Source organism: Erpetoichthys calabaricus, chromosome 7 (genome assembly GCF_900747795.2).
Source record: "Erpetoichthys calabaricus chromosome 7, fErpCal1.3, whole genome shotgun sequence".
NCBI lineage: Eukaryota > Metazoa > Chordata > Cladistia > Polypteriformes > Polypteridae > Erpetoichthys > Erpetoichthys calabaricus.
In genome coordinates, this window is record NC_041400.2 from 180,714,409 (window position 1) to 180,733,369 (window position 18,961).

At 38.7% G+C, this 18,961-nt stretch overlaps 1 protein-coding gene across 1 annotated transcript in view; it reads left to right on the forward strand.

Moving 5' to 3' along the window:
- The first annotated feature begins 16,683 nt into the window (after positions 1 to 16,683).
- The window catches only part of LOC114654931 (sialic acid synthase-like), a 35,544-nt gene continuing 33,266 nt past the window's right edge, over positions 16,684 to 18,961 (forward strand). The window contains exon 1 of the mRNA XM_028805794.2: positions 16,684 to 16,946. Coding sequence (XP_028661627.1) covers positions 16,815 to 16,946 — 132 coding nt within the window. The 5' untranslated portion in view covers positions 16,684 to 16,814. The remainder of the gene's footprint in view (positions 16,947 to 18,961) is intronic.

An 18,961-nucleotide genomic window follows, 5' to 3' on the forward strand; every position in this document is an offset into this window, starting at 1 on the left:
ATATAATATAAAAAACATTAATTTCAAACCTAATAAGGCAGACAAGCAAAAAACAGATGGAAGTCCACGCAGTCCAGACTTAACCCCTGCAGAAGGGTTGGCTCTCCAGCAAAATGCCCATCGCCCTGTTTCTGAGGGCATTCCAGGGGGAAGCTCCTCCCCAGAACCAGTGTCAGGATGCAGTGGTCACTTCATTTCGGGTAAAGGATGGTCATTGCATATATTTGTCCTCAATGTGTGCCATAGGTATGTTCCATATAGCCCTCTTTTTTGTTGGGTCAGTTGCAGGGAATATCATATCCCTTGAACCTGTGTCTGACCAACGAGATATTGACAAAGGTCAAATATTTGATGAAGACACTGTGTCTGATTATTCATAAGGAGGAGAGGTACATTTTCCAAATCAAACTCCACTGTGATCAGTCCCATGTGCCCCAATCACACTTGGAAATCCTGGGTAATAAGAATGTTAGGCTGACTGAGATTCTTTATGGAACTGTGGGTGTTTTTGCCTGTGTATTACCTACCTGCAATGGCATGAAACACCTCTTTTATTGTCTGCACATGCAGGTGTCCAGGAAACACTATGAAAACCAGAAGGAAGTATTTCAGAGCCAAACAGACTTTACGAATTGTATGGCAAACTGCACTTTTAGATAGATTTTTCGCATCGCCTACAGGATATAAAAAAAGTGCCACTTGCAAAAAACCTCACTGTCTGTGTGGTTATGAGAGCCTGACTTTGCCGAGTTTGACTTCGAATAGAAGTTCCTAATAAAATTTTTGAGGTACAATATTCCCCCTCAGCTAAAGCAGTATCTTTCGAAAAGAATTTCCTCCGGGAGCAATAAAGGATCTTGCCGATCGTGCAAACCCCTCTCTATATGAAATTCTGTTCTTATAATTTGCGTACCGATATCAATTGGTCGCTCATTCATGAACGGCGAAGTCATGACTAAATGAATTCCATGCATGGACACTGATTAAGTGTATGAGCTAATCCTTGTTTACATCAAACAAACCTGCTCCAAGCTGGTTTGAGGATTAGTATGTGTTGCTATGACAACACTTCCAGCAAGAGTTTCGAAAAACCAACAGATCCAGGATCAGGCCAAATCGTCAACAATTGTATCCAGCTAAACGAGTAATCCACGTACGGAAAATACCCCCAGATGGAAGGGGAGTAAGGCCAAATGTATCAGATGTGGGTTCAATTTGTTCTACCATGGTGTGAATTGGAAGAAAAATGGGGTAGGCATTTTACTGAAGGAACAGTATGTCAAGAATGTTTTGGAGGTGAAAATAGTGTTGAAGAGTGTTGATTATGACGCTGGAAATTGAAGGTGTGATGATAAATGTTACGAGTGCATATTCCCAGCAAGTTGGGTGTGTGATGAATGAGAAAGAATATTTCTGGAGTGAGTTAGATGAACTGGTGGAGAGTGTACCCAGGGTATGGAAAGTGGTGATTGGATTTCAATGTATAAGGGAACAGAGGGAATGAAGAGATGAATGGGAAGGTATGGTATGAAGAAGAGGAATGAAGAAGGTCAGATGGTAGTAGATTTTGCAAAACAGATGGACATGGATGTGGGGAATGTATATTTTAAGAAAAGGGAGGAACACAGTGTGAAATACAAGAGTAGAGGAAGATGCACATAGGTGGATTGTATCCTATGCAGTTGTGTCAGTCTGAAGGAGATTGGAGACTCCAAAGTGGTGGCACGGCAAAGTGCAGTTAGTTAGCATATAATGGCGGTCTGTAGGAGGACGTTGGAGACCAAGAAGAGGAGGAGAGTGAAGGAAGAGCCAAAGATCAAATGGTGGAAGTTGAAAAAGTAACATTGTAAGATGAAGTTCAGGGAGGAGGTAAGACTGGCATTAGGTGGCAGTGAGGAGTTACCAGATAGGTTGGTAACTACAGCAGAAGTTGTATGGGAGACAGCTAGAAGCGTGTTTGGTGTGAAGGAGAAAAGGACCTGTACTGATTGGCTAGACAGAGGAATCAAGCTGGGAAAGATGAGCAGCGGGTTAGGATGATAAAGGTTAATGCTGGAAACATACTCAAAAGTGAGGAGAGTATGTTGAGCAGATAGAAAGAGTACTTTAAGAGGTTGCCAAATGAAGAGAATGAGAGAGAGAAGGTTGGATGAATGTTGAGATAGTGAACCCGGAAGTCCAACAAATTGGAATTTAATTTAAGCAAATGGAGATTAAATAGAGAAATGTTCAAAATTATGATGAGAATTTAAAGAGTGAACCCCATGTGATATTTAAAAATACACTTTTTGGCAAGGATACAGTGACAGATGTAAACGTGTTTCAAAAGGTATTAAAAAGCTTTTCTTCACACAGAGAAACAGACACGTGAAATAATTAAGTGAGCAGTGGGGTAGAGAGTGGGCCTTTAGGAAATTTCAAAGGTCGATTATTTGGGAGAACTTAGGAGAAGAGGGTTGGCAAGCCTATTGGGATTAATGGTCTCTTTTCATCAAAATTGTTCTTACTGTATGTTCTACAAGAAAAAAAAAAATCAAGCCTAACCCATTTGTTAATTTGACTTGCAAATAATGTTACAAACATTTACTTAATCCTCAATACAAAAGAACTGTTTATACTTGCGCACTTTATTTGAATGTGTTTTTTGATGGTCTATTTTCATTCTTCTTTCCTGTTTCGTTTTGTCTTTAAGTTTACAGGTCATCTACAATGTATTCAGAAAATATTCAGAACACTTAACTTTCTGCTTACAATATTGTGTTATATATTCCATTTTAAATGGAAAAATTTGCCATTTTTGCCCATCAATTTTACACTCAATAACCCATAATATCAAAATGAAAACCTGTTTTGGAAATATTTTATTTTAGGTACTCCTCTCCATGTGGAGTGTCAGTGGTTCTACTCTGAGCCTCTTCCGGATGTCTGTGCTTCTCACCCTGTCTCTAATGGAGAACCCATCCACCCTGCACAGAAAGCTCATTTTGGCCACTTTTACCCGCAATCTCATTCTTTCAGTCATCACCCAAAGCTCATGTCCATCCTCATGACTGCGCTCACTGCCCCAATGCATTTATCGATCTTACCATCCTTTTCCCCCCTCACTCATGAACAAGACCCCGAGGCACATAAACTTCTCCACCTGAGGCAGTTTCTCACCTCCCACTTGGACAGGACAGCCCACCTTCAGGCTTCAGATGTGGAGGTGCTGCTTTGCATTCAATCACAAACCGTCCTAATGCGTGCTGGAGTTCACAGCCCAATAACGCCTATAACTGTGTTTTAAAAATGTTAATTTTGGAATGTCTAATTAACATTTACTAAATATGTCAAAGTCAGCGTACGCACATCATGCCCAAAATGCGATTTCACTGACAAATCACCCAACCCGCACACATCACTTTTGTGGTGTAGCCTTGTGGGGCCAGATGTGATTCTCAGATGACAATCTAAGTAAAGTGCATCAAGTAGCTAGAAAAACACTACATAAGTGTAATGAATAAATTAATTAAAATTTGTGCGCAATCATCGGCTGCCAACGCGCACTCTCTTTGCAAAATAACACCATTGTCATTTTTTGAGTATTTAAGGAAATATGCTTTCATACATTCTAGACTCTTCCTACAAAGGTACACTCTTACAAATAATCTGTCTTTACTTATGTTCTGCTAGCCTGGTTTGGAGATCTTCATGTCAGCAACAAAAACAGAATAAATCAAATTGTAAAATGGAGCAATGAAATGTCAAGGTCTCAACAGTCCGGTCTCACAGACCTGTTTAATAAGCAAGTGTTACAAAAAGCAGAGGGTCTTCTGTCAAATAGGACTCACCCGTTACATTCTCAATTTCAGTTATTACCATCAGGTCAAGGTTCCAAGGATAAAAAGCAACCACTTGAAATACTCTTTCATTCCATCTACTATTAATCATCTACATAAATTCAATTTTAATAAACAGCCACATGTTTAAATCAGGGGATAGAGAGTAGCGTTTGTTTCAGTCATGTTTAAATGCTGGTTTAACCACTCTATATACAGTAGTACTTTTGCTCTCATGTTTTCACCATACGTATTCGGCTTGCTGTTACATTTTATTTAACTGTATTATGTTTGATGGCTTTATCTTTGTGAAGAGTTTCTAATTTCAGGTCTTGGTCTCTCTGTAAAACCCTCTGACAGACCAAATATTCCTACTGGGACGAAAAAAATTGAATTGGTTCTTCAATGGCACTTTAATGGGTTGTGCAGTTATGTGTAAAACTATTCCTTGACAAAGAACCATTTTATTCTGGGAATGGATCTTTGTATAAGCAATTAGTTCTTTGGGTGTTGAAAATGTATAATGAAGACAAAACAGAAATCTTTAACGTATAACAGGCTACGTAGCATGATACAACAGATGAAAAAACCTGAACTTAGTCTGTGTCATTGTAAGCAATAACAAGTCACTTTAAAATAATAAAATCATAAACTCTTTGGTATTTCACAAATCTGTTATTTTCTATTAGTGGTTATTTATGGAGCAAAGTTTTTTTTTTTATGTAGCTTTTGAGTGGGTGGTTTGTTTGGGAGCAAAAAAAGATGGGCTCACTTTGAAGAAGCTGTTTGACACCTTCATTTTTAAGAGTGTGCCTTGATTGGCTACTGATCAGAATCGGATGATTTTACACTAAAAAAAGACACGCTTGATGATTGGTGAAAAGGCCAATCACCCAAACCGATATTTTCAGCCCTTGCTTTTCTAAGCTTTATGGGAATTTAGTAGCAGTGCTCCTTTACGCAAAGCAATATGATAGCTGAGCCAGCGCCAGTCTTTTTTTTTTTCTTTTGAAGCAAACTTCCTGCAGTGTAAACAAAGAGCAGTGAGTGGAAGCTTCTTTTATCAGTGAATGAAAGATGATTGGTTTATTAGCCTTTATGTTAAAGAAAGTGGAGTAATAAATTGAAAAAAAGAAATCCGAGAAGTCATCTTGTGCAAATAGACAAATGGCAAGAAAAAGCAGATTTCAGACCTTTACTTTGTCCTTTAAATTAAAACGGACACTGTTTGGACAGCGAGATTGCTTAAAATACAGAAGCTTGTGCTTTTAATTGGAACAACAAAAGGTAAAGGCAAATTTGAAATTGTTGCTAAGTAATCAATAGGCTTTATTTTTGAGACTTGTACTGTGTTTATTATTTGTTGCCATGTGTCATGCAGCATAAGTTTAGGAAATAACCAAGAACTGCAAAATTAAAATGGTAATCCATATTTTATAATTACACCTCAAAACTTTCACGTTTAGCTGATACACTGAAGGAAAAAAACCACCTGTATGAATACAGTAAAATATATATTTTAACAGCAAAAAGCTGTAGTTCAACTACTGATTTAAAATGATTAAATCCTAAAAGTGCATGTACAGTATATTTACATTTAAGAAGTGTTTAATTGCCAATATCAATGAATTGATTGTATGAGAATATATATATCCTCTTTAATAAAATCCCTGTGTGCATCCAGGTGTCCATGTGTGTGTGTGTCTTCTGGTGAAGTGCGCATGCGCGGGGCACGGTGTGATGCGCGATATTACTGTCAGAGAAAGTTACAGGCGTTTTACGGAAATACAAACCAGTATTACTGCGAGAGGAAATTAAAGGTACACAATACAGTGTACATTACATTACAGCCACATACAAGTCAGTATTACTGTCAGAGGAGATTAAAGGCATATTACCGACGCGCACGCCTGTATTACTGCCTTATATTACGGACGTACAAGTCAGCAGACGTACAAGACAATATTACTGTCACAGAAAATTAAAGACACACCATACATGGTGGCAGCCCATGAAGAACGGTCAGCTCAGAAAGTAAACATCAACAAAAGATATTCTGAAAGAAAGAAAAATACGACCAACAAAAAGAATGAGGTCAAAGTCCCTTGCCATTTAATTCCTACTTGTTCCTACTAATGTTTATGCACTACTGTTCTAGCGCCTGTTATTGTAACGGGCTAAATGACTAATATATATATATATATATATATATATATATATATATATATATATATATATATATATATATACACACATTCATTTCAAGAGAAAAGAAAGAGAGAGAGAGAGACTGCTGGGAGACCAGGAGTAGCAGGGGACTGGGAGAGGGGCAATTCCTACCCTGGGATGCAAGATGGCAGCACTCCGAGATTATATAGGAACCACGGAACTAGGAAGCTCAAACCTGTGGGGACCCGTGGCCACTACCAGGGGGTGCCTGGATGATTCCAGAGCCATGGACTGCAGCACTTTTGCCACACCAGAAAGTGCTGCAGGAAGGTCATCAGGGAGCACCTGGAGCACATCCGTGTGAATTATAAAAGGGGCCACCTCACTCCATTCAGAGAGCTGGAGTCGGGAGGCAGAGGACAGAGCTTGTGACTGGAGGAGTGGAGGTGGCAGAAAGTATAAGTAAAAGTAAAAGACTGAGCTGTTGTGTCTGTTTTGATGCACTTTGCTGTGCAAGGGAAAGAACTGTAAAATAAACGTGTGTGCATTTGGACATTGTGTGTCCTGGTGTCTGTCTGTGGCCAGGCTGAAACCTCACAATATATTATATATATATATTTGTTACAGAAATAGTGAAGCTACTTTTTTTTTTTTTTTTTTATTAAATAAGCCTTGTTTCAGATTGATACATTACAGAAATAAAATTAACAATGACAGCTAATAACTATGACATGATAAAAGATATTTTCTTTTATACCATATGTATTATGGATAAATATTTTTGTGCATATTTTATTTAAGTATTTTAAGAAAATGGTATATATTTTAGTATTTTATGGTCACTGAACAATAGGCCTACAGAATTTAATCTTAATAAAAAATTAACAGTTAACACTTGTGGTCTATAGTTTAATTATAAAGATAAACTTTAATATAGACTTTTGTAGTACTAGGGTGTTGTACAGTGTTAGCCATTATGAATGTAGGGGAAAGCCAAGCAAAATGACACCTTTTATTGGCTAACTAAAAAGATTAGTTAGCCAATAAAAGGTGTCATTTTGCTTGGCTTTTATATAGACTTTTATAAGGCTTATATGCATCTGGTTATGTAGAATACATTTTTTAAAGGGATAAAGAAAAAAAGTTGTAATCCGAACCAGCTGATCAAGTAACATGAAAATCAATGATCGGTATCAGCCTTAAAAAACCTGATTGAAGCATCCCCGGCCATTATTTGAAAAGAACTTCAAAAAGGCTTAACAGGTTTTGCTGAATTCACTACTGAAGGAATACAAAAATGTTTGCAAAAGCTGAAGCATCAGGAAAAAAAAATGTGCTCTTAACAGGACTACCTAAGAAACACATAAATCAGCAGAAATCATTCTAAACAAGAACATAACAAAAAGAAAATCTGAGAACATCTTGCTTAGCATCATTACACTGTTTGTCTGCATCCTTTAGAATTGATTTTAAAATGCTGTTAATTGTATACTATATAAGACCAGGGAGAATCTACTATGAAACTAATGGAGCCTAAGCTTCAGGGCTCCTAATCCTAGAGGAGCCCAAGAAGCGACTATAGTCCACATTACTTAAAAGTTTAGGGTGTGTACTGTACGAATTTTTAAAAATATTATTCTTAATAATATAGTGCAATTTCAATGCAAAATAATAGTTATATAAAAATGAAAAGGTTTTTAAAGTATCAAAAAAAAATTGTGCTTATTTATTATTGAAGATGATAACTGTGGTTAGCCAGACCTTGTTGCTGTATCACGTGAAGCATGAAATCTAAGAGATTTGATTTAGGGACACTTATGTTAGGTAGAATTTCCCACTGGTTGCTGGGCAGTCTTTTGGCCTTGGAACGCTTTCAGATTTGGTTTTGGGGTTTTTTTTTTCCAGCCTGCTGTAGTTTTCTTTGTTTTCTGTCCTCCCGGCCATTTGAGCTTACCTTGTTTTGTTGTTATATATTCTTTCATATATATTGCCTAATCTTAATTTTTTTCTCTTCTTGTAACTTTCATTTGTCATCTTGTAAAGTACTTCGAGCTACTTTGTTGTATGAAAATGTGCTATATAAATAAATGTTGTTGTTGTTTGCAAAGGGGCCCCCCCAATAACAAATCAAGCTTCAGGGCCCCAAAAATGTAAGTCCTCCACTGTTAAAGGCTCTGATCTTCCTTCTTCTTAACATTTTGGAGTGCCTCTTGTTGAACAAAAGATCCAACAGAGTCCAGCTGCAGACATCCACTTCAGTGAGCAGGTTGTCATTCTGCATTATACATCAGAGTAATGTTACGCCTGGTAACACTATGGTTAAGATTACGGTTGATGATGGGTTATCTGACTCAAATAATGACAACTATTGAATAAATGAAGTGACATTAACATGCAATCCAATTGGCTGTTCAGCCAAGCCTTTGAATTACTGTACTGAGTTCAGGAGGTCTGCAACTGATCTAGTTTTTAACCCTTAGTATTTTCTACAGGTTATTATTCACTGTATGGCCAAAGATCTTTTAAAATGAACTTTCAGTTTTCTGTGGTCTTGAAGTGTTTGCTCCAAGCATCTTTGCCCTCCTCTTGAGTTGAGATTCACTCCAGAGAAAAGTTCATCAGCATGCTCCAGTGAAAACAGCGGACTTGTTTTGGTGACTCTCGGGCAAAATTCATTCTTCTGTTTATAAATAAATGTTCGTGTAGACGTGTCTAAGAATTTCTCATCTGCAACACGCTTCATATCGCTTTCTTTGTATACTAAAACTTCCCTGAAATATAATCATTGTGTGTCCATAAGAAGAAAACACACCCACAAATCATTACAATTCATCCATCTCGTCATACCTCGTTCATCTATTAGTAATAATAATCTTCCATCCATCCATCCATCCATTTTCCAACCCGCTGAATCCGAACACAGGGTCACGGGGGTCTGCTGGAGCCAATCCCAGCCAACACAGGGCACAAGGCAGGAACCAATCCTGGGTAGGGTGCCAACCCACCGCAGATCTTGCATCTATGTAATAATCTGAATTTATAAGTGGTATAGATTTGTATTTTCAATACAATTTATAATGGACATCCTCCCTCGCCTTTTGGCTCAGCTCTCTCTTCACCCGCATTACTGCGGATGCCGTACCGATCCGTCTGTCAACCTCCCGCTCCATTCTTCCCTCACTCGTGAACAAGACCCCGAGATACTTGAACTCCTCCACTTGAGGCAGTAATGTGTTCCCAATCCGGAGAGAGCATTCCACCCTTTTTCGGCTGAGAATCATGGCCTCAGATTTAGAGGTGCTGACTCTCATCCCCGCTACTTCACACTCGGCTGCGAACCGCTCCAGTGAGAGCTGGAGGTCACTGTCCGATGAAGCCATCAGAAGCACGTCATCCGCAAAGAGCAGATACGAGATTCTGATGTCACCGAACAAGACCCCCTCCGCTCCTTGGCTGCACCTAGAAATTCTGTCCATATAACTTATGAACAGAATCGGTGACAAAGGGCAGCCCTGGCGGAGTCCAACCTCAGCAGGAAACGAGTCCGACTTATTACCGGCAATGCGGACCAAGCTCCTGCTCCTCCTGTACAGGGACTGGATGGCTCGTAACAACGAGCCTTGTACCCCGTACTCTTGGAGCACACCCCACAGGATGCTTCGAGGGACACGGTCGAATGCCTTCTCCAAATCCACAAAACACATGTGGACTGGTTGGGCAAACTCCCATGCCCCCTCCAGGATCCTGGCCAGGGTATAGAGCGATAGATTTATGTTTTGTCCACAAATTAAAGAACCAATTTCATATACAAGGAACACATCCAGCATTGTTAAAAATGTCAGTAAATTTAACGGTTCAAATACTGTAAACGGTGAAAGTAAAACACCTTTTCTGGAAAGACCTTATGTTCTACTGAAAATCACCTGTATATCTTAATACATTTCATTGTTTTTTACAGCCAAGTTCTGTAAAATAAATATTTTTCCACCTTCAAAATATGCTATATACCGTTTACTGATACATTACAGTTATACTGACAAAAATCTGTTAATATCATAGTGTCAAACTGTGAAATAGCGAAGGTAATCTGTAAAATGTAAAACGGTAAAGCTCTGTTTCACTAACCCAGAAGTTTGGATATTTGCATAAGGACACGCCCCCTTTTACCGTATTGTCCCCGGTGAACCGCATACCTTTGGACAGTAGGCAAGCAAACGTAAACAGAGTTATCAAACGTATTTTTCTCTGCGTGCTCAAGGTTTTTTGAGGTTATGGAAGCTGATTTATGATGGATTGTATTCGATAAGCTGGCACACCTGTAGGGCACCATACACCACAAAAGCAAACTTTACTTCTCCACCAGACAATGTGCCATAACGTTTTTAAACACTGAATTCGTTTCAATGTATTTAATTAATTGATGCATATTTGTTATTGGTTGTTGTTACTTTGCCGATATAAAATTTGTACTGCTGCTTGATTCTGACCGTATTTTCTAATAGCTTATTGATTGGCATATTTATTACACTACGGTGGGCTGGGACCCTGCCCGGGGTTTGTTCCTGCCTTGCGCCCTGTGTTGGCTGGGATTGGCTCCAGCAGACCCCCGTGACCCTGTGTTAGGCTATAGTGGGTTGGATAATGGATGGATGGATGTTTATTACAGTGCGTTGACATCAGGTTATGGTTAAACTTTCACTTCTATTGGAGTGTGTTGTAAGAAAAAAAAGAGTTATTTACTACAAAGTATTACCGTAGACCTAAATTGTCACGTTCTTTTTTACGGCAGCAGAACTTTACCGTAAGTTTAACATTATTTTTTATAGAGAGAATATATTTTTTGTCAAGCAGTGGATCGAACCGCACTGCCCAGTAAAGTGCCAGTAAAGAAGCCAGTATTTTTTCAGAGTTCACTCCACAATCATATGCCGTCAGCACACAGATTTCATACTGAATGGTAGCAGCTTGTAATTAACTACAAAACGGTTACTCCGCTCGTTTTATGGAATCCGTCTGTAAAATACTTTTGCAATCATAAAACCTTTTTTGTAATGAGTTTGTGTTTATTTCAGGCTAACGATTAAGATGTCGTTTCCTATGTTTAGTAAAGAGACAAGAACATACCAAGTCGCACTATATATACTCTTGCCTACGGTATATATGCTCTTTGTTGCAGATGCTTCTCTGAAAAACCAAACAGCACAGGACTCTGAAAAACACATTGTTTCATTTTTCTGCCGTTAATTACGTTAACTGTCAAATTAGTACGTTTTTAAGCACAGTCCGTGTCTGTAAGCGTTCGTCGGATAGACGCTCAGGATCACAGATATTCATTTCCATATCTTGTACGTGAGACAAATCTCAAGGGTATCCACTTTGTGCACAAATAACATATAGGAGTCGGCATTTCAGGAGATGGTGGTGAGACACAATCATAAAGTGTAAAGTGTTTAGACGTTTCATTAGTGCGTGCATTCTGCACTGAACGTCGATTTTCATTATGCCCGAGGAGTCTTGCATACATTTTGGTGAAGATTACAGGAGAATTTCAGTACTCCGCACAAGTACATTTAAGAATATTTCTGTCATAAATAACACTTCATACGCTGTAAAATATTGCCAGCGTTTCACAAGAATTAACTGTCATTTTTAACAAAATACTGTATTGAAAAAATGTACTGTGTGATTATAGCAGGCTAGACCATCTTCCTCATAATTCAGTAAATTACTGTAAAGTTGTATTCAGACTGGTCCACGTTGCATTGTGGAACATTTTATGTTTGAACATTTTCACACTGTGTCACATATGTGATGCGATAACATTTAAAAGTGAAATCCTGGCTACATGGACACTGCTGGAAACGTTTGATATCGTACGGCAAACACATGGGAACCACAGACAGAAGCCATAAGTGACCGAATAGTGAGGTGGACAGGAGAAGTACATTAGGGACCTTGAGAATTCAACTCGATGTATGTTTGGGTCAAAATGGGTAAATGCGCTGAAGAAAAGTCCTGTAAAAATTAACAGTGTTTTAGTGTAAAACAACAAATGGTTAAAACATTGATTTTTTAGATACATAAATGCATGTAAAGTTACATGTCAGCAGTGATTTAGCTGTCAATGTCAATTCACTGTTTCAATGGGCAGAACTACTGTATTTTATGAATAATTGTTGTAATGCTGTAAAGTCACAATAGCACTGAAAATTACATTTGTATAAAGTTAGTATATTTGCATAAGGAATTTTCCCTTTGCTGCAACCCTATCAGTTATTCCCGATGACTTCCGCACACCTTTGCATTGCGAGAAACAAAAAACTTAACGATGACCAGCAAACTAATTTTTCTGTGTGTGCTGAAGGTTTTTTGTGATTAAGAAGGAAATTTTATGGCGTTTATTTATTTATTTTTTTCAAATAGTGAATACCCTACATCACAAAAGGAACCTTTCCTTTTCCACCAGACAACACGAAATTATTCTATTTAACTTTGAAATATTATCAGTTTTAAAAATGGTCTGTCTGGCGTTAAATGATTGATCTAGCCACTTAATTTATAAGGTTAACGACAAGCTTTTCCACGTCTTTTAACTAATAATGTTTTAGTAAATCTATAGTAAATTACTAGCTATTACAACAGTTAACATGTTTTTTAAAAAAAAAAACTCGGTGTCCGTTCCGCTCGCCACTTGATTTAGTAAAACGGCGCCCCTCGCACTCAATAGCGCGGCTCAGAATTTCCGCAGTGCGCGCCCCTTTCCTTTCATAAGCGGGTGACTGTGCCAGTCACCAGGACATAAATGATCGTAGCTCTAAATCAAGTACAGCCACCAAAAACTGAAGAAATCGAGCTTATAAATGACCAATCTTGGAAACAAAAGTGTCTTCCAAAGCAAGTCAGCTGCACTCACCACAACGTTTGTACAGAGGACCCTCTGTTCTCAGCAAACATGTCCTGTTTTTAACCCTTAGTCTTGTACATGCTGCCATTCTCAGCGCAGGGAATTATCTTCTAAAGCCGTGTTTCCCAACCTCGGTCCTGGGGGCACACTGTGGCTGCAGGTTTTTGTTCCAGCCTGCTTCTGTTTTTAATTGGACCCCTGGGCTAATTAAGTGATGTGTTATTTCCCAAGTTCTGTGTTTTGGTAACAATATAGAAATTAGAAAAAACTAAATTTGCTGCGGTGGGTTGGCACCCTGCCCAGGATTGTTTCCTGCCTTGTGCCCTGTGTTGGCTGGGATTGGCTCCAGCAGACCCCCGTGACCCTGTGTTCGGATTCAGCGGGTTGGAAAATGGATGGATGGAATTTGGTAAAATTATATATATATATTAAAATGTACCAAGCAGTTATATGGGAATAATGTATTTTCATCTTGATTTTCATTCTACTTTTCTAGGTGTTCTAATTGTTTAATTAATTCATTATTTACTAATTAGTGGATCTGATGCTAAAGTAGTTGCAGCCTTTGATTATTCAGTGTTCTTTGCTAGCGTGTCTGCTCTGCTCACTTTTAATTGTCATTGATAAGATACAACGAAGGGGAAAAACCGCACAGAGAAAGGGCAAAATATAATGAAATCAACAAAAGAGAGTTAAGCATTTAAATCTATAGCAAAAGCAGGAATATTTCTAAATGTCTTATAAATGTAAAAATCATGTTGCTGTGCTTTTCTGAATGTAGAATAAAAGAAAAATAATACCAGCTAATTAAATGAGATCAGGGTTATCAGGTTTTGTCACTGATTAGGAATCTGCTTGGAACAAAAACCTGCAGCCACAGTGGGCCCCCAGGACCGAGGTTGGGAAACACTGTTCTAAAAAATCTGTCAGTTTTCTAAGACCCTGAAGCGACTGCGGTCCGAGCAACTTTGCCTTCCAATGGGGCTTAAATCATCCATCCATCCATTTTCCAACCCGCTGAATCCGAACACAGGGTCACTTTGGGGGGGGGGGGGGCTTAAATCAGTTCCAGAAAATCCGCCTCAGCCGGCTTCGGAGAGAACGGCAGATTTGTTGTGACTCTCAGGCAAAATTCTTTCTCATGTTGATTATAAAACACAAGTTTCTAATAACTCTAAGTCAGTAACACGTTCCATATAGCTTTCTGTTCGTACAAGTCTGAGACTTAATCCCTGTGCTTCCACAAGTCTATAACAAGTGGGAATTACACTCGTATAATATATGCATACGAGGGACGTTCAAAAACTTTCCGCACTTTTTTAAACTCTATTTATTAAGAATTTCAAAAACAAATTACATCACTTTTCTAGAAATTACAAAACTGTTTGATAAATAATAATAACAATAATTATAATTTTATTATTATACAAAAAAACGAATTTATCAGTTAGGATAATGACATTTTGGAGTGTCTCTTGTTGTACAAAAGATCCAACAGACTCAAGCTTCAGACCTCCGCTTCAGTGAGCAGGTTGTCATTCTGCATTTACATCAGAGTAATGTTTGGTAACACTAACATTAGGGATGGTGGCGGGTTATCTAACTCAAATAATGACTACTGTTGGTTAAATAAAGTGACATAGACATGCAATCATATTTTGGGTGTTCAGCCAAGCTTTTGAAATACTGAGTTCAGGAGGTCTGCAGCTGATCTGGTTTTTAACCCTTAGTATTTTCTACAGGTTAGTATTCACTGCACGGCCAATTAGCTTCTAACATAATCTTTCAGTTTTCTATGGTCCTGAAGTGTTTGCTCCAAGCATCTTTTCCCTCCTCTTGAGTTGAGATTCACTCCAGAAGAAAGTTCATCAGCATGCTCCAGAGAAAACAGCGGACTTGTTTTGGTGACTCTCGGGGCAAAATTCATTTTTCTGTTTATAAATAAATGTTCGTGTAGACGTTTCTAAGAATTTCTCATCTGCAACACGCTTCATATCGCTTTCTTTGTATACTAAAACTTCCCTGAAATATAATCATTGTGTGTCCATAAGAAGAAAACACACCCACAAATCATTACAATTCATCCATCTTATCATACCTCATTCATCTATTAGTAATAATAATCTTGCATCTATGTAAGAATCTGAATTTATATGTGGGATGGATTTGTATTTTCAATAAAATTTATAATGGACATCCTCTCTTTTTGAACAGTTTTTACCAAACAGACTGTTGGTGACTGCAAATTCAATAAAGAATTGCAGCTTATAAGGTTTCAGTGAGGTCACAAGATTGGGCTTAATTATCCAACACCTTCATAAAAGACCTCATATATGTAGAATGGTAATCTTTGATCACTATGCCACTCTGGCACCTTTTTTTAAGAAGGTAGTTGTTGGAACAAAATCCTGCAACTACAGAGGGTCCCCAGGATGGAGTTTGGAAACCACTACTCTAATTCTTGTCATTTTATTATTATTGTATTATTGTAATTACTATTATCATTTTTATTAATTATTATCCATCAATTATTGTGATAATAATAATCAATGTTATTTAAATAGCGCCTTTGCTATGCTTAAGGTGCTATATGCTGGGAGAGCATGCAAATGTGCTATATATATATAAGGTGCTATACATGGGTGAACATGCAAACTCCACGCAGGGAGGACCTGGGAAGCGAACCCGAGTCACCTCACTGCGAGGCAGCAGCGCTACCCACTGCGCCGCCATGCCGCCCTCTTTTCTTTCTGATTTGTTAAAAAAATCACACATGCGTATATCATCACAATTAATTTTATACCTAATCTAATAATAATAATATCAACTTGCATTTATAGTAATTATATGACTATAACGGCATATGGGTTTATGAGTGTCTTAGATATGAATTTTGAATACAATTACTAATGGACATGTTCTCTTTTCGAACTGTTCTTTCGGGACAACCTGTGGCGATAGCAAAGTCTGTAAAAAGCCTCAATTAAGGTTTCACTGAAGTCACAAGTTTGGGTTTAATAATCCAACACCTTCGTAACAATATTTATTATGAAACCTTGTATGGCAATAATGATAAAGCAAGAGAGTAGATGACAGTGTAATATACGATTGGTAACAAAACAAATACGGTACTATAATAAATGGAACAGCGTCTGAATTACGCAACTAGCGAAGACAAAAAAAGACAACACTTATCTATTAGGATCTCTTGCAAAATGTACATTCCAGAGGCACCTTAAGTAAACTGAGGTTGAACATACACGCGCTGAAGAATTCAACACCTTGAGCGAGATGCCACCCAAAACAACGCCGTTCTTCAGGCACCGTTCCAATCCCACGTAGCCCGCTGTGTTCTAACATTTCAACATCTGATGTTCCAACTGAGACCTTGGCGTACTGGTTTCGCAACATTCAGATCTTCTTTTATTACAGCCCAGCTGTAACGGCTCAGTAGGGAAACGCGAATCCAAATCCCAGGCCACACCCTTTCTCTTGCTCAAGTGCTCATTTGAAAATAAGAGTGGTCTCGTGTAGAAATAGCGGAAATATATACCCCTTGTATTATATTGTATATGCTGGATCATTTGGCTGAGTATAGCAAAGCATATGTTCTGTTGTTCACCTTGCTCACCTTGAATGTTCATTATGCGCCGCTTTTCACAGACCCCGTCAACATACACTATCAAGTAACGAATAGACCAGTCCAAAGTCGAAGGTCTTGTTTGACACCTGTCAAAGTGACCTGCCCTCTATGGGTGTGACCAGCACCTAGAGGATAAATGAAGCATCCGCGCTGCTTAGCACTCCCTGGCGAGTTCTAGCGGTCTTCGTGACACTGCGCTGCTCACTACATTTCTTTAATTTAACCTTTCACTAAGTCGTGGTTACACTTTTTTTTTTTTTTAACTTTTTTAAGCGACGCCATGCCTCTCACATTCGAGCTTTGTCCTGGCAGAATGATCGGGGGGGATCACCCCTGCTTCATTATTGCTGAAATAGGGCAGAATCACCAGGGCGACATTGAGATTGCCAAGAAAATGATTCGCATGGCGAAGGTAAGAAAATAATAATAATAAAACAGTACTGTTTCTATTGTAGCCTCGACTATTCCGTAAATTACACATACATGCGTTTTCCACACTTTAGAATACGTGTTTTTTATATTTCTAAACGAATGAGTGTTTTGGACCCCAAAGGGCGGTACGGTGGCGCAGTGTTCGGAACAGCTATAGGAGGCTGCCCTTAAGTCCCAGCCCAGTCACTAGCAGTGCGGACTTTGTGCAATCTACCAGTATCAACTTGAGGTATTTGGTCACGTGCTTCGGGCTTCCGCTTAGCTATCAAAGATTACTTATTTGTGAAAATAGCCCAGTATAAGTGTAGGCACACACAAAATTTTGAATTCGAGAATCCGGCTATCCCCGACTCTTTGCTGGGACAGGCAGACAGACAGACAGGAAATGTATCAGTTATTATTATTATCGTTATTATTAATAACGGACCCACCTTAAAATAATAATGGGCTGCAAGATGGACTTTACGAATCCACCGTCCTGGGTTTGAATCCCAGATCTGGTCTTCGTGTGTTTAGAGTTTGCAAACGTACCCCTTGTGTTCCAAGGTTTCCACGGCTTCCCTCACACAAGCCTAAAGGCAACGTCTTTAAGAGGTGGAGGTTAGGTTAGTCTGCCCCGGCATGAGCTTAGTTGTGCGTAAGTGGGACTGGTTATAGACTGGCTCCTCGTCCAGTTGTGCACGGATTTAACCCCAGCCCTCGCCACCGTTAAATGGAGGAAGCAGTTTTCAGAACGGAATGTCCTGTATAAGAGTAGTAGTAACGGTGGCGCAGTGGTTAGCGCTGTTCGCAGCTCTAGGAGACCAAGTTCAGATCGCGACTTGTTCACCGTTTATATGGAGCTTGTGCAGTAGGTTGTCTCCGGTTTCTAGACACACCCCAAAGACTTGCGTGTTGATTGATGACTGGATTCTTTGTGACAGATTTGCATTTAGTCTCAACATATGGGCACAATGGGCACTTGCGTAATAGTCTGTACCTCAGCAGCTATAGTTCACTTTAAATTTACTGAAACATTTTTAGTTAAAAGACATTGTGAAAAAATGTGTCTGTAACCTAACAGTTAAAGGAATAGCAATTCAGCTGCCATCATTTTTATGCATTAATACAATTTCAGTCCTTAGTAAAATTATTTCAGGTTGTTGTCTTATCATTTAGAGACCTTAAACGATAAAAAAACAGTTCTTATTTAAGGACACAATTTCTCTTAATTGTATATCTTATGTAAGTGTGCATTATTTATTTCTGCACTCTATTTATTCCTTATTTTCCTATCTAATTTTAATTTTGCTTTGCATGTTATTGCTTCTTTGACATCTTGTAAAGCACTTTGAGCTATATCGTATTGTGACGTGTCTTGCCACTGCATGGGCTGTAGGGAGTCGAACCAATGTTGGGGTGAACTCTTAGGGGGAGCACACTTTATAAGGGCTCGGGGCACCTCCTGAGAAGGAGAGCGGGAGCTGAGTGACAGGGATCAGGGTTAATAAAGAGTGCATGGAGAAAAAGGGAGGTGGGTAGTTGGAAGAAGTATATTGTTGGAGCGAGAGGAAGACGGCATCAGGTTGAGGAGGGAGCGAAAGTTAAAGTTAAAGGGCAGGCAAGAGGTAAACAGGATAAAGGCTCATTGCTTTCATTATTTTGGAGGTGTCCCCGTGACCCAGACAACAGGCGGCGGTAGGGAACCGTTTATATCGCGGTATATCAAATAAAAAACCAGTCGGCATCTGGAAGACTCCCTCGGACAAACGACTGCTGAGTGTGTTTTATTCAACGAGACGTCACAGTATGAAAATGTGGTATAAAAATAAATGTTACTTTTTGTTGATAGATAGATAGATAGATAGATAGATAGATAGATAGATAGATAGATAGATAGATAGATAGATAGATAGATAGATAGATAGATAGATAGATAGATAGATAGATAGATAGATAGATAGATAGATACTTTATTAATCCCAATGGGAAATTCACATTCTCCAGCAGCAGCAT